The 27,622-nt window shown below is 44.6% G+C and overlaps 1 protein-coding gene across 4 annotated transcripts in view; it reads right to left on the bottom strand.

The window, feature by feature from the left end:
- GRIA1 (glutamate ionotropic receptor AMPA type subunit 1) overlaps window positions 1-13,220 on the bottom strand; it is a 125,746-nt gene extending 112,526 nt beyond the window's left edge. For all 4 annotated transcript variants that reach the window (XM_062587658.1, XM_062587659.1, XM_062587660.1 and 1 more), the window contains exons 1-2: window positions 13,139-13,220; window positions 10,889-11,026 (exon numbers count right to left, since the gene is read on the bottom strand). In XM_062587658.1, the coding sequence (XP_062443642.1) occupies window positions 10,889-11,026; window positions 13,139-13,220 (220 nt within the window). The remainder of the gene's footprint in view (window positions 1-10,888; window positions 11,027-13,138) is intronic.
- Between the last annotated feature and the right edge of the window lie 14,402 nt (window positions 13,221-27,622).

Below are 27,622 nucleotides of genomic sequence, written 5' to 3'. Positions count from 1 at the left end.
AGTGGCAGCTAGTAGCATATCAACAGAAAGGGGGAGAAAGAGATCTGTTTAAAGATAGCAAAAGCAAACCTGGGCATCTTTATTACAGCACTGCAAACACTACTGCCAGCTGTGAGCCCATGAGAAGTGAAAAACACAAGAGGTAAAGAGGATGAGAGCACATCTCAGACTGATGGCAGGTCCCTGCCCATGAGAGGCAACTCCAGTACTGTGCTGCAGTAGAGAAGGCGATCCTGAGAAGAGCAGTTTTGTATGCCATGAACATATGTTTTCTTCACTCCTTAGCAGAAGCATTAGAATAGCACAACTGTGAACTGCCTGTTTGCAGTGTGATGCCTGCTTTTATCAAGGCCTTTACAGGCTGGTAGCAGGGAGAGCAGGAAAACGTCTGGTAAACACTAAGATATTAACTTCAGCACAGCCCTGCACCATTAGCAGAAGGATGTAGTACAGCTGCACACACTTTGGATAGGATTCAGTCCACAGAAATCTGGCAAAGAACAACAGACCTTATAAGCAAGCAGTGAGGTTACCTGAGACTTTGCAGAGGAAGGAAAACCTAGCTGTTCTGAGACCACAAATAAGGACTTTACTTCAGAACAAGAGGACCTGGTGGGCCAAAGTTTCCCAAGCAAAGAAGAGAAATTTGATAATGGTTTCCTAACTGACAGTTACTATCTGAGATGCTGTGTGACAGTGTTCCCACTTCAGTGCAACTTAAGCCTTGCTAACACTGTGATTATGCTTGAATGAGAGCTTTCTCTTTGACAGCTGTTCTGCCTCTGTGTGTACTGGAAACGCTTTGGTCCCTCCTGTGTTGCACAGCCCAGGTGAAGCCAGCACTAGAAGCTTGAAGGTGGCCAAGGGGTAGGATGGGTACAGCAGATCTGTATCCAAAGTAGTGCTAGTTACTCCAGAACAAAGAGGATGCAAGGTTTTCAAGGAAGGGCTACACCTAAGTGGACAAAGTTCTCTCAAGTTGCCTCTAAAGGCCCCGGGTAGACACTAAGACCCCCTTCTCTCCCATGCGCACTAGATATCAAAGGAAATCTATCTGTCTCATGAGATACCTCTTGAGCTGGGGAACCCAGACATTAGGTCTGGCTTCTTGCCCCTATAGTTCTGCCCACAGCCCCTTTGTGTGGCTATGGCTTGGTCCTCACTGTAATGAGTGCATGTACCTGAGGCTGCCCTGGTGTGTGGAAGACTGTTTTTCTTGGCATAGGGGTGGAAATGCAGATGCCATCACACCTCCTCTGCAGGGGATGCACAATGAACTCAATGCTCTCCTAATTAATTTGCTTGCGAGTTTAGATGTGTGGTTTCCTCTAATGACCAGCAGTACCAAAGCACAAACTGAGCTTCATCATAGAAGTCCTATAATAGAGGTTATAATAAGAAAGAAAATATAATAATAGAATTAATTTAATTATAGAGTTGGATGGCTCTTACTTCTGAATTATATTCAAAACCTCAGGAATTCATACTAATTAATAGATGGCACACGAACATGGGCATTTCTAGGAACATCCAAATTAACAGCTAGTTTACCACTCTTTGGGTAACAATGCAAATGGGCTTCCTCACTGCAAACTTGGAGACCATGTGAGGCTCTGTGAGTTCATGAGAGGCGCTAGTATCTGCCGAGTCTGGCACACGAGGCTGCTAAGGTGGTGGAAGTTATTATGATGTGGATGATTCAACGTTAGAAATTTGCCCAAGTTCACCCACATATTTTTTGCAGGTTCCAAAGCAAGTGATAACTCTTAACATCTGTCTAATCCACATACCTGCCCCCCGTAAGACACAGCTCTCCCCATGGCCTCTTCTTTTACTGGTACTACAAGAAACAAGCACGGTGACTCCCTGCGTACCATTCCCTGACCCTGAATCTGAAAACTGGTTTTGCTTGGCATAGTCATAATTGGCTGAGCAGAAAAGACTCTAGAACCAGGACAGGCTGGAAGACTAAATTAATTCCAGTTAAATACAGAAAATGCATTTTGCTTGGGACATAGGGAGGGCAGCTGCTGCATTTCCCTGGTTTTCTGCAACAGTGAACTGGAAATGGCCTCGCTGCTCAGCAGCTCACTTCCACGCTCCTTGCCTGCAATAGCAAGGTCTCCTTGGCCCCTTCTCCCACAACAGCCATATGTGGTTTAGCTTTGTGTTACTTCTTTTGATAGTTCATTAAAGGCATTAATCACCTTCTGCACAAAGACGTTTCTCCTGAACTCCCTGCAGGCCAGGCCTCTTTCTCAGCTGCAGCTCAGCAAGTTGCTTTGGCCTTTGTAGTGCCGTGACACAGTGCTGATGTCCCAGCTGTGCTCCCTTTTCCCTTGCTGGTCTAGGACCCTGTTAGACATCAGTTGGTCACAGAATCACAGAATAGTTGAGGTTGGAAGGGACCTCTGGAGGTCATTTAGTCCAACCCCCTGCTCAAGTAGGGTCACCTACAGCATGTTAGACAGGACTGTATCCAGGCAGGCCTTGAATATCTCCAGAGAATGAGCAACAAGGACTCCCTCTTGCTGAAGCCCGGGCTTGAACCAGGGGCCTTTAGAACTTCAGTCTAACACTCTCACAGCTGAGCTGCTTTGGCCCCCAGTCACCCCAAGCCTCCCCTTGCCACGGGTGCTTCAGCAGGAGCTTGCTTTCAAGCTGACCTGCCCCTACCATGGCTTGTGTCTCAGCATTTGCCGTCTCTCTCTCCCAGTTTTGCTGGGGAGCTTGGGGACAGTGCCAGCATGCTGGGGGCTGTGTGACAAAAGGAGCTCAAGCCTCCTCCTAGGTGCAGGACAGTGAGGTCTGCTCATGAGCAGGAATGGGAGAGAGGGCAGGGAGGGAAAGTGACTGCATCAAGAAAGAACCAATATGAAAAGGCAAGTGACAACACAGGAAAGCTGCATGCGAGTGAAGTGGGCTAAAGAGAAAGGGCTGTACAACCCTCCAGCGTTAGCAAATAGAGAGACTGATCCTCCCCCACACAGAGCTCTTGGGCAGTTACAGCACACAACCTGGGACATGCTCTGATCCTGGTACAATGCAAAGGAGTGGGGCTTTGGTCCTGGCTTGGAAAGGCCATGCTTGGACTCCCTGGTTATTGGGAAGGTGCTAGTGTAAATGCACTCAGCCCATTTCCCTGGCCAAATCATCCAGCTTCTTGGCTTGGTGCTGTCACAGACCCATCAGCTACAGCCTGCCTGCACCCTGTGCTGCATCGCTGCATGTGCCTGCGTGCCCCATTTCTGTGCCAGCACAGATGTGGCATGGTGTGACATGTGTGCTCACCATGCTGTAAGCATGTGAGGCTTCTGCATCCAATGGGGCTAAAGGAGGGGAAAGCAGAGTGGCATGATTCTATGTCAGGACCACTGCAGCAGAAAGAGGGCTTCTGGCCATGTTAAATGCACTGGCAGTTGCTAATAATCACCCAGCACAAGGGATTCCCTGCCCTGAGTGCCGATGCTCGCAGAAAGGGGAGGCCAGGAGTGTATGCTGGGCTATGATACCAGCCGGACAGGAGACTACAGCAGACTCTTGACAGCTCCTTCACTTTGTGTCGCCCCCTCTCAGCTCACTACACCAGGGCCCCACAGGGATCTACATTCACATGCTTTGAGTACGTACTTGCGCAGTTGGATGCACAGTCTCAGAAAGCAAAAAACTCGTCAGGTTTTGGGTAAGGACTGAAAAGAGAGATAAGGAAAAACTCCAGCTACAGCACCTCCACAACCTCTCCAAAGCTGCTGCCCTTCCTCCTTTCCTTGACGGGTCTCTATGCTCTGCTCCTGACCGCAGAATTTCTGCAGGCTCTGTCCCTGCTTGCTCTCTGCTGAACTCTGCTCGCCTACGCTCTCTCCGAGCACTCTCATGCCTGCTGGTTCTTTTTCTGCTGCTCACATGCCAGAATAGCAACACAGTACTCCTTCTCGCGGATAAGGCTGGACGGGGTACGTTGGTGCTGCGTGGAAGGAAAACTAATAGGCTCAGGCACTCTGGGGATCTTGGTAGGCCAGCAGGAGAAGAGCCATGTCTGAATCAGTGTAGCCACTGATGTCTTCTACTCGCTGGATATTTCCACTAACAAAGATCAAAGTGAAGTGTCTGGCAAGGTGCAGAGGTGAGAAACAGCCCCCTCACCCCCATCATGCAAGATCCTTCTCATGGCATCCAGATTACCTTCAGATTACCTTCACCTTGGACCCTTCGGCCCTCAATCTTTCATCTTCCTCCCACTTCATCTCTATTAGCCTGGTTACAGGACCTCACTTATTAAATCAAAGCCAAGATGCTTATATAGATACGGATACATATGTATATCTGCACAAGAATCCTACCACCAGTTGTATGTTACATCTCACTCTAAGACATCAGTTGTTTTCTTTTGCACTCCTCCACTGTGTCAAAAACAAATAAAACAAAGAATAAAGAGACCCTGTTGAAGAAGCCAAGATATGGCAATTTGTTACTCGCCTCTTCATTGCCTCTTGCTGTTACTTTCTTAAGAGATCCGTCAGTCCTGTGAGGCATACACATGCTGGGTGAGGGCTGACAAAGGTGTGGTTTTGGGCGAATGGAAAAAATAAATGCAAAATACTTATAAAAAGAATCAACATTGCTGGTTTTGTTTTTCTGTGTGTGTTTTTCTTTCCTTTTTTTTTTTTTTTTTTTTTTTGCCCTGGAGGGAACGAGTAGCTATGGCTGTTAAAGGGCAGTAAAAGGAAAACAACTAGAGACTCGTTACTGTGTGAGCTAATGAGCGATCCGTTCAGCAGGTGAGCAGGGAACAGTTTACACTGCATGGCATGCTGTTATTATTATAATCATTCTCTGTTATTTTGAAATATCTTTTTCTGGGCTGATGGTGGATTGCTAATGGCTGAATTCAGCCCTTTTCCTGCATATTGCCTCATACCTGACTTTATCAGAAGTCCTTGTAAAACTCATCTCTCTTTACAAGAACACAACTGAAATAAATGCATCCTTGTCTTTGGACTTGTGTTAATACCACACCCTGGAGAATTTTCGATCTGCAACATATTAAAGAGTCTGTCTGACTTATCGCCTGTTTAAGGAACATATTTATTCCCATGTTTTACTGAAGCTAACCAGAGTGGTTTTCAATTCTACTGGCAGAGAGCCGTTGCCTTCAGGGCCTCAATGCTATTGAGGACAATGCTAATGTATATAACTGAGATTCCCACTAGAGTTTCTAAGGACAATGCTAATGCACATAACTGAGATTCCCACTGGAGTTTTGGAAGGGAATTGCGTTCTTTACATGCTGTCTTCCTTATAGTCATACAAAGATATTGCTCTAACTTTGCTAATATACCAAAAATCAAATCCATGTATATGCTGCTTAGGAGGGTCCGTGTCACACGGAAAAGCTTTATTTTTTAGAGAAGAAAGAATAAGCTGTAAGTAGTAACTGCGACTGTCACACAACGCGCAGGTCTGGTTTTGGTGACCATTTCTAAAATCTCTTTTCCTATACACTGCAGACCCAAATTTTACTTCTTCGCTCTCTTTTCTGCTTGTCATCAATGAATATTTGGGATCATCTTCAGATCAGCAGATAGATTTGCAGGTGTGAATTTCCCCCTATTTGTCCTCTGATTTTTGCTAATCACAAGTGTCACATCAGCTTTTTCCCCCAGGCACTGCTCCCCACTGCCCAGGACGAAAAATAACTAAATAAAAACGCTGCCCCGCAGATAATGACTATCTGGAGAGGAATGGACTCAGAGAACTGGGGGAAACCCGTTCCCAGACGTTGGACAGGATACACCAGCCTCCCCACCCAGCTGCCTTAGCCAAATGACAGCGGAGTGTCGTGAGCGTCCCAGCAGATGATATTGGCCGATGTTCACCCAGGCCTCTTCATGCCCAGATCCATAAGGGCAGACAGAAAACCCACCCTGTTCTGGCAGCTGTGGTGGAACAAACCCCTTGGCATTCGTGTTTTACAGGCTTTTCCTTCCTGGGGGAAGCACATGAGATGAGCTTGTCTCATCCCCCTGACGGCTGCAAGTGCCAAGCACCTCGTGCCCACACCAGCTCTGCCCCCACCAGCCAGGTGCCAGCCTGAGCCCCTGTGCACTTTGGTTTGGCAGTCCCTCAACACTGAATTTCACCCTGCTGCCAAGAGGCCCATCAGCACCCTCTTTAAGGGGAGTTTACTGTAATCTGGTAGCATCTCGCTAAACAAACATTTGATTAATAGAAAGCCGATCCCTGCCAGAAACTGAGCATCCTCAACCCCAATTTGATTTAATGTGAATTGATGTTCTGTGATTCATCTGCCTGCACCAGATCTTTGCCCGTGACAAAATCTAAAGAGATACGTTTATGTGTAGTACCTATATTGTGATAACCAGACTGCATCTGATCATTAAATCCATGTTTCTACTGGCTTAACTTACATTAAGTGGTCATAGCTAGCATTCTAGAACCTACAGAAAAAATCCCCAAATATTTATGTTAGATTCTGACATTACAAAAATAAAAATAAACCTACCAACATCACAACAAGAGCTAAGCTTATTTGGATTTCAGAAGTTTAATTATAAAAATTGCATTTTAATTGATTGCTGCTGGAATAATTACAGCAACACCTTTCCAAGAATTGGCGACCACTGTATGTTTGTCAACAAAGAAGCTTTTTTTAATTCAGTGTGCAATAATTGTTTAATTAAGCCAAATTTAGATCCTCGTTTGAGAGCATTCAAATGTCTTCCTATTCCTTCCTGTCTCTGAGAGGTAATTCAAGAGGTAAAAACAATCTCCAGAAATAATATATCTCTATATATATGTGTCTAAGAATAAGAAAAAATAAATACTTCCTTTTATAGTTCATCTGAATCTAAGCTTGCTGTTACTGATAAGAACATAAGCACTGAGTGACTGATTGCTACAAATCCCTTCCTAATTGGTGGCAAGAGGCCTTAAAACATGAACAGGCAACAATCTGCATGTTCATTTTCTAATATGCACTATGGATTCAACCACTGATATTCTAGCAGCGCCCCCAGACCCTACACAGAGGGAGGTCCCCACACTGTCCGCAGGAAGAGAGGGAGAGAGGGGGATACCTAATTAACTGAAGAACAGAGATCTTGGTTTTCAGCTTCTTTACAATTTTTCATGCAGCTGCAAAATCCTGCTGTTCTCCTGCAGACTTCCCTGTTTCAGGGAGATCCAGCTCCTCAATGTCTCTTTGCAGTAGCCCAACACCAAAGCACACACAAAGTCTAATTGCTGCACCAGCAAAGCTCAGGGCTCAGAGCAGAGGGGGTATGTTTAGTATCTGGCTGTCCCTGGGTCTGCAGGGACAGATGTGCCAAGGTGGCAACTCATCTCCTGTGAGCGCTGCTCAGTGGGGTGTGTTTCTCAGGTCCCTGCCAGGGCAGCAGATCTGCTGCTGCACCATCACCTTCCCTGTGCAGCTTACCATCACGGCTGAGGCAGCAAGTGGGGCAGCTGTCGTCCCACCGAGGCTACATCACAACATGATTTTACCCTTTAGAGTCACCTGCTACACACTTCTGTTGAAGGAAGAACTGTAAATTCATCTTCTCCTAGAACAACTGTCTTGGTACTAGGAGAAGCAACACAAAAGTATAAAGTCTTCTAACCTTTACCTAAGAACATTCAAAGTGGCAGGATGTGTATTTTCATCATGTGGCAGAGGCTGGCAAGCCACACAGTGCACGCAGGTGCAAGCCTAGAGCTGTTCATTACCATACCTTCGGTGGGATGGAACCATTTCAGGAATACATTTCAGTTATCGAAATGTGCCCACATTTCAGTGATGCAACAACATTAGTATTAACCACATGCATGAAACATGAGGCTACTGCACATTGTAGCTACTACCTATTTTTGCTTTCTTAATGTTTACATAAAGGTTTTCGTAAAATCGTAACCTACTGACATGTTATGCGGAAGGATCATAGGAACCTTAGATCTCCTTTGACCACATGGAGGTACTCAAAATCACCCTGCAACAATAAGAAGTCCAGGACTGGAAGCATCAGAAATGTGAAAATTATTGCTGGGCTGTCACAGTGACAGCACAACAACTGCAGCACTCTAACATTTTGTCAGGGTTTACCGCCTTCTGTTATCAATATACAATTATTACTAGCAGATCATTAATGGTTTCCTATTACTGTCACTATGCACTAATCCTATGCACTAATGAATATATCTTATACTGTAAGTTCATCCACTGGCACACCAAAATCTGCTCATCCTTACTGATAAGCAGATATATGTCAGTCAAACATAGACAGTGTCACAGTCAATGCTTAGATAGATTTTGCATACTATCTGCTTAGACAGCGTGCTGTCATTTTGCTGCAGTTCATCCTGGCACTTCATCATTCTCTCACAAAACGCCCAACAAGGCTTTTTACTTCTGCAGTCACCACTGGCTCTTAATACATGTTTTGTACTTTGAACGATGCTGCTTCAGGCACTTGCCATAAAGACGGCATTTAGCATTAGAGGCTGGCCATAGGGCTGTGATCTGAAAGTCTTACTCAGATGTCCTGCTTGAGTCCCTGAGATGTGCAGCACCAGGTCTATAGCTGAACCATCAGGGATACAGGTAATTCCAGCAACAGAAAAATGCTATGTTCTCTATCTCCATGGGAACAAAAATCGGTACTTGTAACTCGTAGCATGGACAGTCTTTTCTCAGAAGATAAGGACCACTGCGTGGGTAGGGTTTTTATTCTCTGTAAATAAACAGATCTTTCTGCTAATAGCTAGTCTCAGCAACCAGGCAGGGAATTTGCTAGAAGATAAGGATGGAGATAATTCCTGGCAAAAGTTTCACTCCAGCTTTATAGAGTATCAAAACCAGGTCTTCTATAGCCTGCTTTTTTTTCCCCCTTAGGGTACATGGATTAACACCTTTCTCTGTGCTTACAAAACAAATGCTGCTTTCAATAGTCTTGAAAAACTTGAGAAGTTTTTAATTAAAAAAAAAAGAAAAAAATGAGGACAAGTGAAGTTGGACTGTGCAGAGTGCTTTGCTGGTCTGATCTAGGACAATGTGCCCTACATAGAGCTCAAATATAACATCCTTTGGGAGGCTGTCTTGCTTCCATTCAGCTTTTGTGAGACCACCCCCGCCCCCGTGATACTAATGACAGATTTCCTAAGCATAACTACCATCCTAGTCTCCCTATCACTGCTAATGTTGTAAACAAAATCATTAGTGGCAGGAGTACAGAGGGAGGGAAAACAACGCACAGACGGAGAATTTATTCTACTGACATATTCTTGCAGTTTGTGCTTTCTTACTGCTATCAGCACTGAAATAGCTTGCTCCCAGCCACAGTCAGCAACTCTGCCGCAGGTGGGTGATGCTTTCTCTTGACGGATACAAGGTCTGTCTTTCTTATATTTCCATTTTTTCTGCCAAGGAAGTGCCATTAGATTGGGCTAAAATAGTTGCTCTTGCTTGACGGAAATCTTGTAGTTGGCAAATAGAGGGATATTAAGGAAAATAGAAAATCTTTAGGCGTGTCAATAGACACTCAAGTGAAAGTGTGGCCAAATATTACTTCTCTCTCCTACATCTCACTGACCAAGAAATTCCTGCAATCTTGTACTTGTGAACAACCAGGAGGAAAAAACACAACTTTCTTTTTCTTCAGAGTGCCTCATTCATTCTCTTCCTGCACACTCCTGGATGCTTTTTGCAGGAAGACATTTCTCCCTTCTGTGTAATCTTCAGCAGAGAGAACAGTTTGTGTCCACCTCTATCCCACTCTCCACATGACTAAACTGCAGAGAGGATGTTTCAGTGAATCAAAAGGATACTACAGACGCGAGCCAATAACAACCCACCGAGCTTTGCAAGGGAAAGAGTTCCTTCAGTCCCTCCTGTTCCTGCTGCTGGTGCTCATACCCACATGCAGCCACGCACGCACAGAGAATGAAAGTACTGTGTCTGACACTGGGTCGAACTGAGGAATTCTTTGTGCATCAAATCCCGGCAGCGCTAGCCCATCTTACACAGCCCCGCGCTGCTTACACGAAGAGAAGCAAATGCTGCAATATTCCCTCTTGCAACCACAGGGCTGTGTTTCGGGTTTTGCTTTCCTCTGGTTCCTTTCTGGCCTTTTTGCCGCTCATCTTGGCATCACCTGGCAATTCATTCTCTTCTTCTCCCAACTCTATCACATAAAAAGAACAGCACAGCTACTGCGTTGTGCTTCAGCAGTGTGCAGCTAAGCCCTAGGAATGACTCTATTGTGCCAGTTCTATCTTAAATACTCATTTTTGGAGGTAATAATTTCACCATTATTTGAAACAAGAACTATTACCTCTCTGTTGTTATTGGGCATGTCCCTTATTTTAGATCTGGACTCCACCTGCACCAAGTTGCTATTCTATGCTAGGTCTTTCTTAAGCGAGAGGACAGATGGCTAATATGGGGTTGGAGAAGAAGTTGTTCACACTAAACAGACACTTCTGTGCCTCCAGTGGGTGGAAAGGGGGTTCTACATTGCACATCATGGCTGTAGGAAACACAGGAAAGTAAACCTTGATGTGATGACTGAGGGACAGGTTAAAGAACTGAGAGGAAATGAATTGTTGGGAGGTTTTATACCACTTTGGAAACATCAAAAGAGAAAATGCAAGATGTGCTGAATAAGTGCAGCACTCACCCCTGCATCTCAGCACAGATCAAAAAGATTCAGAAATCTCTCACCCATACGGATTTTTTTTTTTTTTTTTTTTTGCATGGACCTTGATGGATAATGACATGTTTGGAGCAAGATATCCCATATTTCAGACATGAAAATACTCAATCAGGAATAAAGAAACCAGAGTAAGAGAAAACACAGCAAACGCCACTACTTACAAGTGTATGTCATTTCGAAGCTGTCGCTAATGTTCACAATGTCAATCTGGGGAAGGAGCTTAGGGGGTTCCGTGAGCTGAGACAATGCAAACCTAAAAGCTGCATGTTCCTGGGACTGTTGATTAGGAAATAACCCCCCTAGAGAGAAAAACAGAACAGAAAAAAAGGTCTTAAACACACTGATACTAGAAGGCTCTTTGGTCCAAAATACTCTGGCGAACAGAGGCTGAAGCTCCTCAGCTCAGGCAGTGCCTCTACACCCCAAAACTCTCCTGCACACAAGACCCCAGGGGTTTTCATGCCCACTGAGGACAGCCTAGGAGCAGAAAACCTTTACAGACCATGAGTTATGTAACACCTGGATCACAAATACAGCAACCCTGATGCTTCCTTGGGTCTGGTGGACAACAAGGTCAGGCTGAACCATGGAATCTGGCTCAACCTCCCCTCCCCTTCCCTCCCCCCCCACCCCCCGTAACTTTAAGGAAGAGAAATAGGAGTGCTCTCAACATTACCTTTACAGAGGAGGAATTAGAGCATTTCTTCCTCCTCCCACTCATAATTAGGCCTAGATTGAAACCTGTCCCCCTTGCTCTCCAGGAGGAGGGCTTTGCTCCAGGAGGAGGAAAGGGACTCCCCAGGGCAAGGGATTCCTGCGGAAGACCAGCAGAGCCTGGTGCACAGGCAGTCCTGGAGGATGAAGTCCAGGGCTCTCTGCAAGCTGGAGCCACGCTCAGCCTTGCCCACACCAGAACACCTGCTGCTGCTGCAAGTTTGCTGCACTGAAAAGCCCCAAATTCACTTAGCAGGTGATAGCGGTCAAACTCAGAGAGGGCATGAAGTGAAAACTCAGCCCTGAGAAGAACTGATCTGAGCAGAAACACAGACAAGCCCAGAACCATGGGGCAGTATAAATCAGATACGACTTGAGATCAGGCTGGACTCAGGCTCAAAGCCTCATCTTTCCCCACAAACCCTGGAACAAAGCGTGGGGATAAGCTGGTCTTAGAAAAAGTTTCTGCTGCTGCCACTGCAGGAAACTCGGCTTGCAGCAGATCCCTTTGTATCCTCCAGAAAGATGCTATTAGATTTTGATTGTCTTGTAATCTATGTGCATTTAGAAGCAGCACTGTTTTCATTTTGCAAGTAGTGAAACAAAGTGCTCAGCAGCAAGGTGGAATTAGAATAAATAAGCAGATAGTATCAATATGAGCCTCCAGGACAAATGGCTTGGGAGAGAAACAAATGTGTAGAGACTTGCTAAGCAATGGCATTTTGCACATCTCCAGTACAGATGACATCTTCTTATACAGGAAAGGCTATCTGTACATGAACATCCCTGCCTTCCCATATTATATATGTTTGTTGAGAGGGAAAGAACCAGACATGTTGCACAGATTTGGGGTAAAGGGGAGGCAGGAAGGGAGGGAGACAGGGATGCAGCACAAATGGCAATAAAAGCACCAGTTGTGCAGCTGGACCAGGGCAGGAGTTGCTTGAACTTGGGTGATTAGCAACTGATTGACATTGTAAAGACGGGAGGTGGGAAAGTAAAGCAGCAGGCAAGAGAAGGGAATTTGGGACCTGGCTACAAATCATCATCAATAAAGATCAAGGGGAGAGTAATAACTAGCCTGGGCAGGGGGGGTGAGGAGCACTGAGAAGTTACAGAATGGGAGAAGGGGAGAAAGGAATCAAAGAGGCACTGCCGGTGTGCAGGGGAAGCAAGTAGCATGAAATGAAGAGAGACTTCAGTGCAACATCTTCCTCCACTAGCTCTGCCCTTATTCTTTAGCAACAACAACAGAGAGCGCCTGTTTGTTACCTCTTGTCCCAGTTACCTACAGATGAGAGCATCCTCGCAGAAACGTGTAATGCAACCACTGCTTTTGCAAATGCAGCAACACACAATGGCAGCCCAGACATTTCCCATAGCAAGAAACAGATTTTTGGGGTGCTTCCTCCATTTCAGAGGCACTTTTCTCCCTCTGTGCTCATATGTGTGCAGGCATTTATTCCCAATCCTCCCCTCCCCCCAAAACAGATTGATACATCTCTGCTATTGCAATAGCTTCCCCAGCTCGTACCAACACACAAATCCAGCCTGTGCAGTTCACCTCTTCCCTCACACACACACACATTCTTCCTTTGCAAGCAAATGAATGGGTCAGTTTTCACCCACCAACCCCTCTCCACCCCAACCACTTGCCGGGAACGTCACTCCCCGATGGCCCCGAGCTCTGCACTCACCTATCTGGATATTGTTGGGGAAATTGGCCCCTGACACAACCCCTAGGAAACTGGTGCAGAAGAAGGCAAAAATGTGCTGCATATTCCCTTTTGCATTGGCGAAAAAGAAGCCCAGTTCCAAGCATAGATTTGATTTTTCCCCCGCTCTGCTCTCTTTAGCTGCCTCCTTCACCTCCCTTCTGCTGTGCTGTCTGGATCGGGCGTCTCTTTCTGGGGGAATCCAGCGCTGAGATTGCTGCTTAACACCGACTGACAGCAGGATTAACTGAGCACTGCGAGAAAGAAAGAGAGCCCGCTCCTCACCCACATCCCTCCCCCGTCACACACACACGCGCGCACACACAGACGCACGCGCGCGCACACACACACATCCCGTGCACTTCCCTCGAGCTAATTTCCTTCCCCTCATTAGCACTCAGCAGCTGAGTACTGCATCCCCCTCGCTTCAGCTATTCCCCAGGTCCCCTGACTGTGTTCACTTAGGGCAATCCGCACCTACCCCGAAATTCCCGGCTACCTGCTCGCCCCTCAACTTCTCTTGGCACAAGCTAGAAAAACCTGCAAAGCAGTAGGTGGCAAACTCCTCTAGAGAAAGGGCTTCAACTCCTCTGCCTCAGAGACATCGCTTCCCAAATTGGGCTCTCACCCCCCCAGGTCCAGGAGTTGAACAGATCAGTCTCTACAGCCTGGATTGTTCAAACAGGGATGTATCCTGCAAATGCGCCCTGGAAGGAAGGATTTCTGAGGATCAGACAAAAGAGACCCTGAGGAAGAAAAGCAAGTCTTTTTTGCCCCCAATATCTTTCTCGCTTGGTTCCCACCATCTCCTTCCTGCCTACTGTTAATCTCTAAGGCATTTTCCCCCGACCCTGTGGCTGCTGTGGAGGAATGTGCGCTAGCGAGCACCATCACATGGGGCAGGCTTCCAAAACTAAGGGGTTATTGTAGCCCGAATCATTATAGGAGTCATTTTGTGACAGTTTTGTTGAGGTTGTAGCTTATTTGACCATAAGCAGCCTTGCTCAAAAACAAAAGGAAAAAAAAACCAATAAAATCAACTACAATAAAAATACAGCCCTTGGGCACAACATGGGATTTAGAGACATTCTGGACAGAAGTGCTTCTTTGGCAAACACAGAGCCACGGCCATCTTAGAAAGGAAAAAAATTCATCCATTCACCTCTGAAATACATGAGGTCCCAAACCAGACTTGGGGCCTCTTGGGCTAGAACCTGTCTATCTGTGACTGAGCAAAGACAGGTAGCCTTGACACTTTACAGCCTGACTACACTTAGAGGATAAAAGGCAGAGAAACAGAAAGAAAACAGGCTTGTCTATGGCTGAATCAGAACTAAGACTCATATGCTCTATGGCCTGCACTGGTGTGCTGTGCCTGGCTCTGGTCCCCTCTCTCCAGTCTCAAAAAGCATGCGTTTGAACTGGAAGAACATTGATGAGCAATGATTAGGATGTTCAGAGATCTGAGATTGCTCCTGTATAAGAAAATTTAGACAGAACACGACTCTGTAGAAGGGGATAATTGAAAGGGGATGTGATCGAGGTCTACAAAATCCATAGTAGCACAGAGACATCCTCCTTTGGCCACGGAGACCAGGTGAGATGATACTTTACAGTGCAGAGACAACACGGTTCTTAATAACCACAAGCTTCTTATGTGCAAATACTCTTGAAAACAGAGGTAGCACCATGTTTTTGTAGTGTAGTAGTAGTAGTCATATGCAGTCGTGCTCTATCTCCACAGCTAAACATGACAATCACCGGAGAACCCACCATAACTCATATGTGGTTCTGGACAGACTCTGGGCAAATGAAAATGGCCCTTGCCTCATGCACAGAAAATCACCTCAGCCCTGCAAGTAAGAGTCTGGCATCCTTAACTTCTTCTGGGACACAGTCCAGTCATACAGATTCCTGGGATGACAAAATGCTTTATTTAACCCCCATATAAATGCCAGATTAGGTGTAGGGTCTGCACGACCACGGTCTAATACCTTGCATCAGAGCAGAGTTGCAGTGATACCTGCAATCTTGTGACACCTTACAAGGACAGTATGTACAGTTATACCGCAAAAACAGAGTCCAGAAGACTTCTATCTTCCTTACAGCAAGCAATAAAACATCTCTCTAGGATGGAGTCCTTTTCTCTGGGCCACCCTTGACCAGGGCAATGACTTTTTGTGTCAGAAACTCCAGGTTTGTTATGGCAATTTTTCTGGCATTCAGGAGTGAGTTACAAGTGGGTGAAAGATGCTCTCACCCTCTCTCTCACTGTCTGAGTGACCAGAGACAGATTAATGCCTAACAAGTTTACATCTGCTATCGATGGGTAATGCCTTCATCAGATTTCCATCTCGCTCCTTGTCTAATTTAAACAGTGCTGATTCGAAGCTAAAATAACCTGCTGATAGGTTTTATAGGTTTTTGCTTTCCATTCAAAGTTTAATAGGAACAGTTGCATTTATAATCTGAAGACAGGCACTGCAGTATAACCAATGCAACAGAAAAACTCTCAGTACACTTTGAAAATTCCCAAGCAACCTTACCGGTAATAATAATAGTAGCCACAACAGTTAAACATTGTAACAACTAACAGAAAGCTTGCACAGTTGTATTAATTAATAACGCTGCTTTGTCTGTAAACCTCTCAAAGTACAGGTGGCTTAATAAGGAGAACCTCATCACAGTGTAACTAGATAAGTAGTAATAAGACCATTATTTTAAGAATGTATTCATTTCCTTCTTCTCTGTAAATAGCAGCATTTTATTCAGAGTTTGTTAGCACAAAGATGTTAGGAGTTAACTCTAGCTGTTCTGAAAAAGACTTAAATCAACATCAAAGCAACGGTAGTTGGTGAGCTTTTGGCTAAAGCCAAACTTAGTTATGGGAAATTGGTGAAACTCTTAGACATCACAAGGATGGTGACAACAGAAGGACAGATCAATCTCCAGGCAGCACAAAACATCAGGCACAGTTCTGGGTCCTTCTGAGTTGTTATCAATTGAATTTTTTAGATTCCAAAAGAATTATCAAAGGAGCTTATTCCTGATTTCAGGAGATATGGAAAAGCATTTGGTACAGCATATACAGCACAGTGTTGTCTTTATCAGGGCAAATAAAACTCACTCATATTTTGTCTTGAAGTGTTCATAAGAAGTATGTGGGACAGCAAACACCCCACAGTTAGCAGCACCTAACAAGGTCTTGTGGAATCCCTGCAACTGAGGTACAAGGAATTCGGTAACGATAAATACATGTCTAAAAGAAAGGGCCTTCCAATTTAAGGTAAGAAAGGCTATAAAGGAATTATAAAAGCTTGTAACTGGTTCACAGTTAAGATTTTTGCCAGACGTTACAAGAAGAAAATGAATCCATCAGAACTACTTTCCCGTTGCATTCTGCCTGGAGTCGACCTTGCTGTACTTGGCGAGAGCCTTTGTTCTCACCCATTTCTGCTCCAAAAAGTTTGGTGAGCAGAAGAATTTCATCACTCAGGAGCTGTCTGCCACATTCCTTTTTGCTCAGCTTTGTACAACACCAAGTCATCCACGAGAGCACAACGGTCTATCTCCAGTACCAGGGCCTTTGCTTCCAGGATAGGAAATAAGCAGTCGTTGCAGCAGATATATTTCTGTACCAGTATTCTCAGAAAAACAAAGGGCTCATTCACATGCAGAAGCCTCCAGCCTTGAAAAATGAGGAAGTCGACAAACCCAGCATACATCTGACCTCCCCGCAGAATTATTTCCCCCAGTGCCCACTGTGGTTTACACAATGCTCCTGAATGTCTTTAAAGATGCTATTGAAATACTATTATTTCTGAAATTCCTTTTGTTTTTTTTAGGTGGACAATCTCTATAGGAGGCTTTTGATAAAGGGCAGAATATAATTATAATGATTAAATTTAAAAACTCGAAACAACCCAGACGATCATCTGGGTTTTGCATAGCCTTGGTATAAATGCTAATGGAGCCACAGGCATCCCTCTCCCTGCCTTGCTGCTCACCTCACTTTCGTTATTTTGGGTAATGTACCTCTCAAGGAATGACAAAGCGGAAGACCACAGCACAGGTGCTGACAGGGCAGACTCCAGAAATTCAAAGTGAGGAAAAGTCAGAAGGGATCAAACAGGAGAAGGTGCCTAAAGGAAGGTGCAAGGGCTGTGGCTCCCTGTGTCAGGGACATCCAGGGGAAGGGCTAACCCACATCCCTGATGTCTGGTTTGGCTCGGGCTTGTTGTCCCCATGGGCAGCATTACTACAGCAGGGATGGTGGCAGGTGGTAGGCAAGAAAGCGCTCTTGATTCACAGCACCAACGTACCGGAAAGTGTGTGTACAGATAGCCCTCGGCACACCTACACCCAGCAACCATATGTACAGTCACTGCTGCCCACCCACACAAAAATGACACTGACAGACACGGTTAGGAAGAGGTACGTGTGCTGTACACGCACACACACAAGCTTGCAGGATCACCCGGGCAGGAGCAGGAAGCACAGCCTAAGGGTGTCTGCTCACACGCAGAATGCCTGCGGAGGGGCAGGAGCTGCTCTGCAAACGCACTGCACTCCTGCAGTATTTTCTGAAGCATCTCTGCAGGCTTCAGTCAGCAGACGGATTTCTAACGTGTGGAAACAGCGAGCCAAGCCCTTACCCTTCAGTCATTCTTGCTCTGAAAATTCCTACTGAAGCACAAATCATGGGGGACTTAAGCTCTTTACAGTCATTTCCACGTGTGCCTATGCACTACTTTTTAGCGTCAGATGTTTGCTTCATTTTTTTAAACTTGGAGGGTATTATTTACACCAGTAAAAAAGAGCACCTACACTGGAGTCCCCAAAACATCTTTGGTGGAATCTCTTGTATTAAAATAGTTACAGGAACATTTGAGAAAAATCTCCACTCATCAGTGCATCAGGCCTGTCTATGGGCTACTCTTTTCTCTACCTAACAGCCAGGGTTGTCAAATGAAAACTTTTGGCATCCCAGAAGCAACTCATAAAAATTAAAAGCAGCATAAGCTTCACTACTTTCCAGTGTGCACTAAAATGAGAAGATGAAGGACTGAGGCAACTGTGTACGATGCAGATGCATGCTGCAGCCATTTGCCATCCCCGTAGCAGACACAAGATGAGGCCAGTTCAAAGTTGGTCCTGCCTGATGCCAAGCAGCATTGGGGGCTGACATTTTAATGCCATCAGATAGTGCTTCCTAATCTACTGACTGGTGATGGGAGAAGCCTGATGTGAACCAGAACTGGGTAACATCAGCTTTTTCCATAAACCGTATAAGAATGTGCCTCTGTTGTCATCATGAGACGCTTATTACCATATTTATAAGAAATGACTTCTTGCTCACTGTGCGATAATTAGGTAAGTAAATGGACTGGAATATAAACCTGCCAATCAAAGTGGTATTGAAAATACTGTGCACCCTTCAGTTGGAAATTCAAGAGCAGCAGCTGGCAAATGGATGATCTGGCTTGTCTCAAAGAGTGCACGAGACACGGTGAGAACCATTACCGTCAAGAACTGAATCTGCTGTAGCTCTGAATGGACATGGAGCCTTCTGGGCAAAGGCTCAGAGGTCCCAGAGTCAAGTGAGGACATACCTTGTGCACTTAGTCTGAGCTGAACACAAATCTTGGATGCTACCAACTCTGCAAGGCACCTCTATTTGCCCCGGTAGTTGACCCAACTTGGCATGCTTGCCAGCTGGAATGAGGTCCACGTCCAGCAGATGGGCTCAACACACTCACCTGGGCGATCTCAGATAGACTGTGTCTGGTGCAAACAGCACTGAGGTGGGTCTTGATTCACAAGAGCACTTGTGCCAGATTCTAGAGACCCCTTGACAGACATCCCTGATCCAAGACGCTGTCACGTGTAACCCCCAAAATGTTCACTTTCTCCTACAGGGAAGGCTGCTAGTACTCATTTATTTTCTGGTGAATGGTTGATTTATAACTACTTATAGAAACACTGTGCCCTAGTCTCAGTTTACGTTCTTTGCTGAGTCACAAACATAAATCAGAGTTGTAGGTGGGTCCCTGTTTGTTATTAACGCACCTTATGTTTCTCTAAGCCTTGACAGAGGAAGCAGAAATTGCTGGTAATATGTTAAAGTTACAGTAGGTTTACTGTTATTTGAGTATATAATATCCCCCAGATTATTGCCACAGATTGGGCTGTCTTGTTATTTTCTGTTTGGAGGGAAAAGCAAATAAATTATAAATATTTTAAAAAAACATTGAAAATATATGGTAAAAATTAATTACTATGAAAAGCCAAGTACAAGTGATACAACTGAAATCATAAATTCTGGTTATCGATAGTTCTGTCAAATGTTCATATATGCCACAAAGTTTTCTTGCACTTAAAGTTCCTGAAATATTGTGCATGCTCTGGATGAAGTCAAATAATGATTGAAGTGATTATAGAGTTTAATATTGATATATGAATCAACCTTCATTTCTAATCCCAGCCATCAAAACCAAGATGTGTAGAAAACAAATGTGAAACGAGGAAGATAAAAGGATGCTGATTTAGGAAGAAAAAAACCCCAAAGCAGCAGCAGCAATTGTGGCAATTCAAACAGCCTTGCAAAGATCCCATCATCACCATCTGGCTGAGCGTTTCCCAGGCTGCTTTGCTAACACACTAGATAAACAAAAACGTGGGCTGCGCTTTAGGGTGGCTGATCTTGGCCTTTCTAATAGTCAAAGGAATCACAGCTTTGAACTGGAGTTACGGAGTCAAGAAAAGAAATAACAGTTTCTGGTTGCTGCAGCCCATCCTACTGTAGCAGCATCCCTGCCATCACCAGCTGAGAAGGGGGAAGTCTATTCACAACAGGAAAAACCTAAAAAAATCACTCTAATTATCAGTGCTTTTCTGTCAGTGGTTTCTGCAATCAATATAGATATTCACGTCGCTTCTCTTTACTCCTCAATTGCTAACCATACTTCATCTCAGAGAAAAATAGGAATTGCTGTGTTGGATCAGATCGCACACTTGCACAAAATCCCCCCAGCTGTCCTAGTGTCGCTCATACCATGCCAATATGAAACATTAGCAGTCTGTCTGTCCCCATGGTAGGGCTTGGATTTCACACGGGCTAATCACTAGACATAGACACCTGTGAAAAGTCTGCAGACTTTCACTTGTACTTGCTCAGACAACCTGAACTCCCTTAACAGACTTTTTCTTGAAAATAATTCCTCAGATAATTCCTCAGATAATCAAAGCTGGAGAGAGAGATCAGTGTTGGGGCAAACGTAAGAAAAGATCAACATATAAGTTTTTTCTTCTATTATTGGCCACGTGCGTGCTGTACTACTGAATCCTAGTTTGATTAGTTTTTCTTTTTAAAGCAGAAAATGTGCAGTTTATACCTGTGAAAATAAGTATTTGATTTATAAACTGTATATCCATTGCAAATATAGTTTTGAACAAACAATTCAGCTATTAAAACCAAAGAAAAAGGAATAAATAAAATTTTTCCTAAAAATCACCTCCACCTTGATACCTGTACCCCATGCATATATCCACCTTGAAAGCCTCCAGCAAATCCAAAGCACCGTGCCCTAAATTCAGTGCCAGAAAGACTACATTCGATTCTGGTTATTCTGCCTGAAAATTTCAAATGCCCATTTGTGCCACAGAAACACAAATCCCTGTTGGAGTGCTGAAGAACCAAGGACCCTCGGGGGGGGGGGGGGGGGGGATACCACCAGAATAGTTTCAGTAGAATGGTTTTCTGGAAGAAAACACTGCTTCAGCAGCAATGAAACATTTCCTGGAAATGTGTTGATTCTAGTGAGATTTCTTGAGGAAAAAGACAAGATAAAGAATTTTGATCAGGTGAAGATATTTCACTGCAACTATTTTCAGGTCTATTGCTTCACAGTGATACACAGTGAGAAAGCAAAATGCTTTTAGTTCCAGTTTAGAATAGGAATAAACTGAAATTTTCAGAGTTCCGTATCAAATAGAAAATCCAGTATCCATTCATCTGTTTCTGGAGAAAGCACAGAGAAGACACAGAGAGGCTTCAAAATGGGACACAGAAAATCATCAGGGTACTGTCTAGCCTAGAGAAACTCAATCAGATGCATCTTTGATCCTCTTCTCCTCTCCTCTTTGATCCCAAAATGTTCTTAAGTTCCATGAAACAATTTTTTACAAATACATAGCACAGCCCGTAACAGCGAGATGTCCAGGCTTTTTGCCACTCTGCTGAGGAGTCCAGCTCCTCTGTGGCTCCTTAGTGTGGCTGGTCACCATCACAAGCCAGAGGACACTGTTGCAAGCTCTGCAGATACGCCATCGGAGGGGGAAAGGGACATGCCCGGCAGCAGTGGTTGCTCTCCTGTGGGACAGGCAGATGTATTTTATGGAGACTCAATGGTAGGGTCTTTAGCTGAGCTATTGCTGTTTTAGACTGCTCTACTGGGGCAAATTGCTGTAAGGCTTTTTGAGTAGATGAGGATCTGTAGGTTGTCTGTACTTTTTCCTCTTTAGACGTCACAGAAATGACAGAAGCTAGGGATGGAACCTGAAACAAAGTGTCTTCTTTAAAGAATCATCCCACTTGCCAAGCTGGAAGGGAGAGATAAGATAGGTGATACATGTCCCATCACACTGTACATTTTTGAAGGTGCCTCACATTATTCATCAGGATTTTTGCTCAGGACCTTTTGTACATCGTAAGCACAGATCAGTGCTGTATTACAAACAAAGAGCCAGACTTCCTTTGTACTCCAACAACAGACTCGGACAGAAAGGACAGAACACAAAGCCTGTGTCACCTGGCGCACCAGAAAGTTTGCAACACAGTGTAATGGTGTCCACAATTATGATGATTGGAAATCAAATGACAGTAGATCATTAGCAAGTTCCATGTAGTCCAGTAAAACATAAAACTGGGTAAAACCTTCAGTTACAAAAAAGGGCAAATAACACTTTTTTTTCCAAGGGTACAAGGGTACAGTTATTACCTTAGAGATCATATATGTCTAAGTATACTTGCTTCAGATAAAGCCTAGGACTTCCAGGCAGCTGGATACCGAAGAGCCAGTTACTACAGTGAGTCATGAAATTCAAGAAACCTAACGCTTCTATTAAGCTCTGAGGAAGTGGCACCATTCAACGCACAGCAGCATTCAACCGTGCCTACAGAAAGCTTCAATCATGCAGCTTCCTGTGGCCAGGGATATAAAAAAAAGAGCACTTATGCCATCTGAGACATTGGAAGAGGAAACAATTCGCCTAAACTCACAGAATCTGGGGGAGGGTTAGGACTGAAATCCATCATGCAGCAGGAGCTTAAGGAAAGCCCCCAGGCACAAAAGCCTTGTGTACTTGTCACAGCCCTTGCCTCCCGAGCCCACGTCTCATAGGAAAGTCCCCAAGAGTTATTGCCATCTGTAGCAGCATGATGGCAAGTGGTACATTGCTTAAAACAACACAGGGAACCACAGACATTTGGAAGTGGTTCAGGTGAACACTGTGCTGTTTTATAAAAGTGAATAATTTGCCACTGATTGATTTGTGAGACTCACACTGCTAACAAAGCACTAGCTTTTCCTGGACGCTATGCAGCCAGCCCTACTGATGAAAAGGCAAGTTACCTGCCTCCTTCTGCTAGGTACTCGCTTTCATGAGAGAGTAAAAAGAGAAAATGTGGAACACAAAGACCTGGTGACCTAATTCATTAACTAGCGGCTGTTTGCATCTATTTGTCTGTGCTTTGCAATGCACATCCTATAGGCTTCTTTCCTATTTGCACCCTTCCTTTCCTCCTTCTTGCCAAGAAGTAGAAGATATTTAAGCTTCCTATCAGTATGATGTCATATGTATTTATAAATGTTCATCCACCCAGTAAAGAGGAGGAGAAACCGACTGTCATGCATTTCAATTCCTTGCCCAGGGCTTATGCTAGAGCCATATGAGTTTAGCTGGTCGATGTTCACGAGTACTCCGGATGGTGAGCCACAGGTGCTGGGAGAGCTCTCCTCTCTGGTGGCAGTCGCAAAGCCATCCTGCCTCCTCCAGCTTTTGCAATGAAGCATTTTCTCCCAAGAGTTGTGATTATGAAATGTCACCGTGGAAACGGTTGGAATATAATATGTGCGGGCTCGCTCGCTCGCTCTCCCCCCACCCTTCCTCCCCTCCCACCAGCCTCCTCGCTTTCTGAAGCGATGTTTGCAGTATAAGAAAAACCCTTCTCACACCCCTCCTCCCCCTAGACCCATAAAGGGGAGTGTGGATGCCTCACAGCTACTGTGACAAAAACAGATACCTCAAAAAATATCCTTATTCATTAACAGCTCCTTGCTACCCTTGTAGCAACACTAAACTTACTGAACTCAACCGGGTATTACTGCAGCAACCAGAAGGACTTCCTGTTGTCTGCTGCCAAGTAATACCACTCCTGCAAAATGGAGTTATAAAGAGGCTCTGATGCAGGTGGAACCTGTGCTACTGTTGCTACAACTGTCACCAAAAAAAGCCTCTAAAGCAAAGCATAATTCCCTATCTCATCTCTCTACTATCCTATTTGCCACCATGTTCCCATTAGTGTTACAATAAAAGTGTAACATGTACATGGGTCTTGGGTTTCTTTCTCAGTTTCCACCACCTAGAAGAGGAGCAGGAGGAGCTCTTTTTGCTCTGCCTGTGTTAATAAAGCATGATATTCCTCTAATCGTGATTTCTTCCACGCTCCTTGTCAGCGTCGCAAAAGGTCAGAGCCATCCACCTGAGTGTGGAAAGGTCAGTTCACTTTGGATCTGATACGTGCTAACTCATAGCTCTTGGAATATAATCAGCTCACTTCATATTTATTTTGTATGACTTCAGCACTATAAAAGAGCGAGGACTGTTTCAGAGAACTCATCAGTCTCTCATAAGGAATGTGCAAGCAAACCCAAGGGAAAATCTGAGTTCGAGAGAGGGGTACTGAATAGACCTCTCTGACAGAGAACACGGTTGTGGTTCTCCAAGTCACATAGGGGATTTAGATGCCCAGTAGCATTTGTTAATTTTAATTAATGGGAATTAAGCATAAAAATCCCCTAGGAAGCTTTCAGAGTATCAAGCAACAAGGCTTTGAGGGCTGCACAAATGAACCCATTCAGTGGGACTCCCACACATCCACTAACTGTTAGAGCTGATCCAAAGACACTCCCCGTATGCATGTGTGCACACGTCAGCACAGCGTAGGGGACCAGCAAATTCTGCAATTCTGGAGAAGCCTTGGGCTTCCACCATCCTCTCTAGCCACCCTTGTGCCAGGTGGTACTGAGAGTACCACTGCCACAGCTATGCTAGTTCCAGTGTGACTGAGGAGCTCCCCTAGTTGCTGGCTTGTCTAGGCCTGAAGGAAAGCAAGGGGACATGCCTCAGTAATTTAGGTAGTTAGAGTAGGTGACCTTGTTACCTCCAGCAAGGTCTTTAAGGTAACTGTAAAACATGCCTGTCAGAAGTGGGAGTCCCAGGAGATCTCTAAAACATGAAAGCCTGAGGTGGATGCTTTGCAATACAAGGCACAGCTTCTATTTATTTTTATTATTATTATTATTTGTCTTGGCTGCTTGTTTGGGAGCAACTCAGTGAAGAGGATGCACTCTGTGATCACAGGGGAGGTGCTTGCTGGTACTCATGCAAAAGCCTGCAAGAAGGCAGCTTGCAATTGCTGTTGTCCTCACTATTGTCTTACCAGGAGCCTCAAGCATTTTGTCTGTTCAGAAATCTCAGCATAAGCTAGTCTGATAGCCCTTCTGGATAATAAAATCAGCTCAAGAAAAAAAAAAAAAAGAAAAAAAAGGAGGTCTTTTGGGTGGTATATAGTAGAATTTGCACTCCAAACCCATCCCCTCAGCCACCTTGCTCCTTTAATAACAACCCAATAGCAGGCATAGGAAATCCCTGAGACAGGCTAATGGACACCCCTCCCACCCTGGGCTCCAGATAAGCAATTCAAATCGGCAGCTTCTCTCATCAGGATTAACTTCCCGCCACGTGACAGCTTCCTGCAATTCCCAGGCTCACCAGGCCGAGAAGAATCACAAAGACACTCCATTTAAATACTATTTCTATTTCTGACATGCTTTCAGTTATTGGCAAAGGCAACCTATCACTCACATCCCCTGTGCCCTCTTAAGCCATCTTGCCACTGATAACAACCCTTTGCAGGAAAACACCTTTTAACCAGGGCTGTATAGAGGCACGGAGCCAGCTCCTGCTGTGCTGCAAAGCAGTGGTAGTAGTGCAGATGGACGGGAGCCCTGATGTCCAAGGCCACACATCAGCTTGCTGTCAATGCAACAGCCCTGGTACATGGAAATTAATAAAACTATCTGTGCCCTTCCTCCATGTGGCTCAGCTCTGCTTGGGGCTGCAGCTGCAATGGGAAGAGCCACAGTGCAGGAGAGCAAACGCACAGCAAACAGCATTTATCCTTTCACCTGCCGGTACTGGCATCTAGTAGCCTTAGGTAAAGGTTATCTAATGGGCAAAACCATTTTCATTGCCCCACGAAGTATTTTTCACATGTCCTGTGCCCTTTGGTGTTCTCTTGCTCAGAGGAATTCAGGACATTTACTATTTTAACCATAATCAGATTTGGACTTTTCATATAAGTGACTGTGACAAATTGCTGTCCCCAATTATTAGACACAATTCTCTTTCAACATCAAAGTAGCATGTATGACAAGGGAATTGAGTCCTTTCGTACCTGGATACCAGTTAATTACTAGGTACTCAGACAAGCTTGTAACCTTAGTCAAGGTGAGTTTGGAGTGGGAGGCTGCACTACCTCAACGTTGCCATCTGTTGATCTTATGGATATATTTAAGCTTGTCCATCAAAACAGCACCGCACTCATTCCTTTCTGCTTCCACCCACAGCCTTCCCTACTTCAAATAGAAAGGTAAGATATGATACTTGCATGTAGCAGCATGCGTTCCCTGGCTAATATCACTGTTTCAAGCTTTAACAACTTCCAAGTACTATCTTGTTTGTTCATTTGTGTTCCCCCCTCATCAGATTATCATTAATAAAGAGCATGTCTGTTCATGACCAGACAGTATTCTGGGTTTGACACAGACAAGTACATCCAAACAACTTGATGATCTACCTGGAGAATAAAGAGAAAAGGCAACTTTGAAAAATCATTTGCACAAGGCCATGCATCAGGTTAGTGTCAAAAGTAGGTCAGAAGCACAAAGCTGCATGTTGCCAACCCACAACACTGCCTTTTGTTCACAAGGATCCTTGTTCCACCCCAAAGTGGTTTCAAAGCTAACATAAAATTTAATATCCTATAAGTCTTCATTTGCACTATAGAGAAGAGGGAAGAATAGGCTACAAGACCTAAGATATGACATTTTTCTATAGTTGGTAAAAGAATAAAGATGCCTTTGACAGAAAATTGCAACCTTTCATTGAAAAATCCTCTCAGAAAACTGGCATTTTCTGCCTGTCTATGTTTGATAGAAAATAATTTTCTTCCTAGCATTTCTTTTGTAAAGGTTTGGAAAGCCTGAAAACCCTCTGGCTAAAAAATTAAAAAAATAAAATAAAACGAAGCTAGGGGGGAGGAGGGGCCAGGAAAGAGCTTCATTTACCATTTTTCAGTGAAAAGTCAACAGCTTCTACAGTACTTTTACCACTTGATCTCATACGTAGATAAGAGATTTTCCCAGAGATGCACAAACAGACCTGACATTATGGAGGTCAGCACCAGTATTTTCTCCTTCATGCAGCTCTGGTTTGTATAACATTCTGGACCATTACTTAAAACAAAAATGAAAAAAGACCCTCTGTCCCAGAACCTACAGGAATGAGCCTTTTGTAAATCAAATTACTTGGTGAAAAAGTAATTAAAGCAGACATATTCAAGGATGGATACACTTGGGGACTGAGTAGATACTCCACTAGTGTTACCTAGTAGGCACTTCTAAGAGTAGTAAGAGAATGACAACTTAGTTTTCATCCCTCCTCCTGATACTGAAAGTGAGTCCTAGAAATCACTGCCTCAGGCTTGGCTCTCCTGGTGGGATGGGAGTGGATGGGCACAGACACCCCCCCGCCAAACATCCCTGCACAGTCCCTGCACATGGCCACTCCGCCATACACGGGGTGCGCCAAGCAGCATCCGAGCAGCCCTGTAACCATGACAACATTCGGGATCAAAAATACACACATTTCTGTTCCTTGTAGTAAAAGGAAAGATCAATAAAGAGTGGGAGCCACTTTCTTGCACATTTCCATGATCCTCTTCAGAAAGTCCTTGGGATTAGCCCAGCTCTTCAGTGTATGAAAATAAAGGAGGCAGAATCTCTACGCAGTACTGGCGGTTTCAGAGTTGGTTACTCCTCTGCTTTCTAGTTTAAATAAAATATCTAAATTTTGTTAGCTCCTTTGCATTTTAACATTCAACTTAACGCAACAGATAGATTG

Source organism: Rhea pennata, chromosome 14 (genome assembly GCF_028389875.1).
Source record: "Rhea pennata isolate bPtePen1 chromosome 14, bPtePen1.pri, whole genome shotgun sequence".
Classification (NCBI taxonomy): domain Eukaryota; kingdom Metazoa; phylum Chordata; class Aves; order Rheiformes; family Rheidae; genus Rhea; species Rhea pennata.
This window is presented reverse-complemented; position numbering and strand designations above follow the sequence as displayed.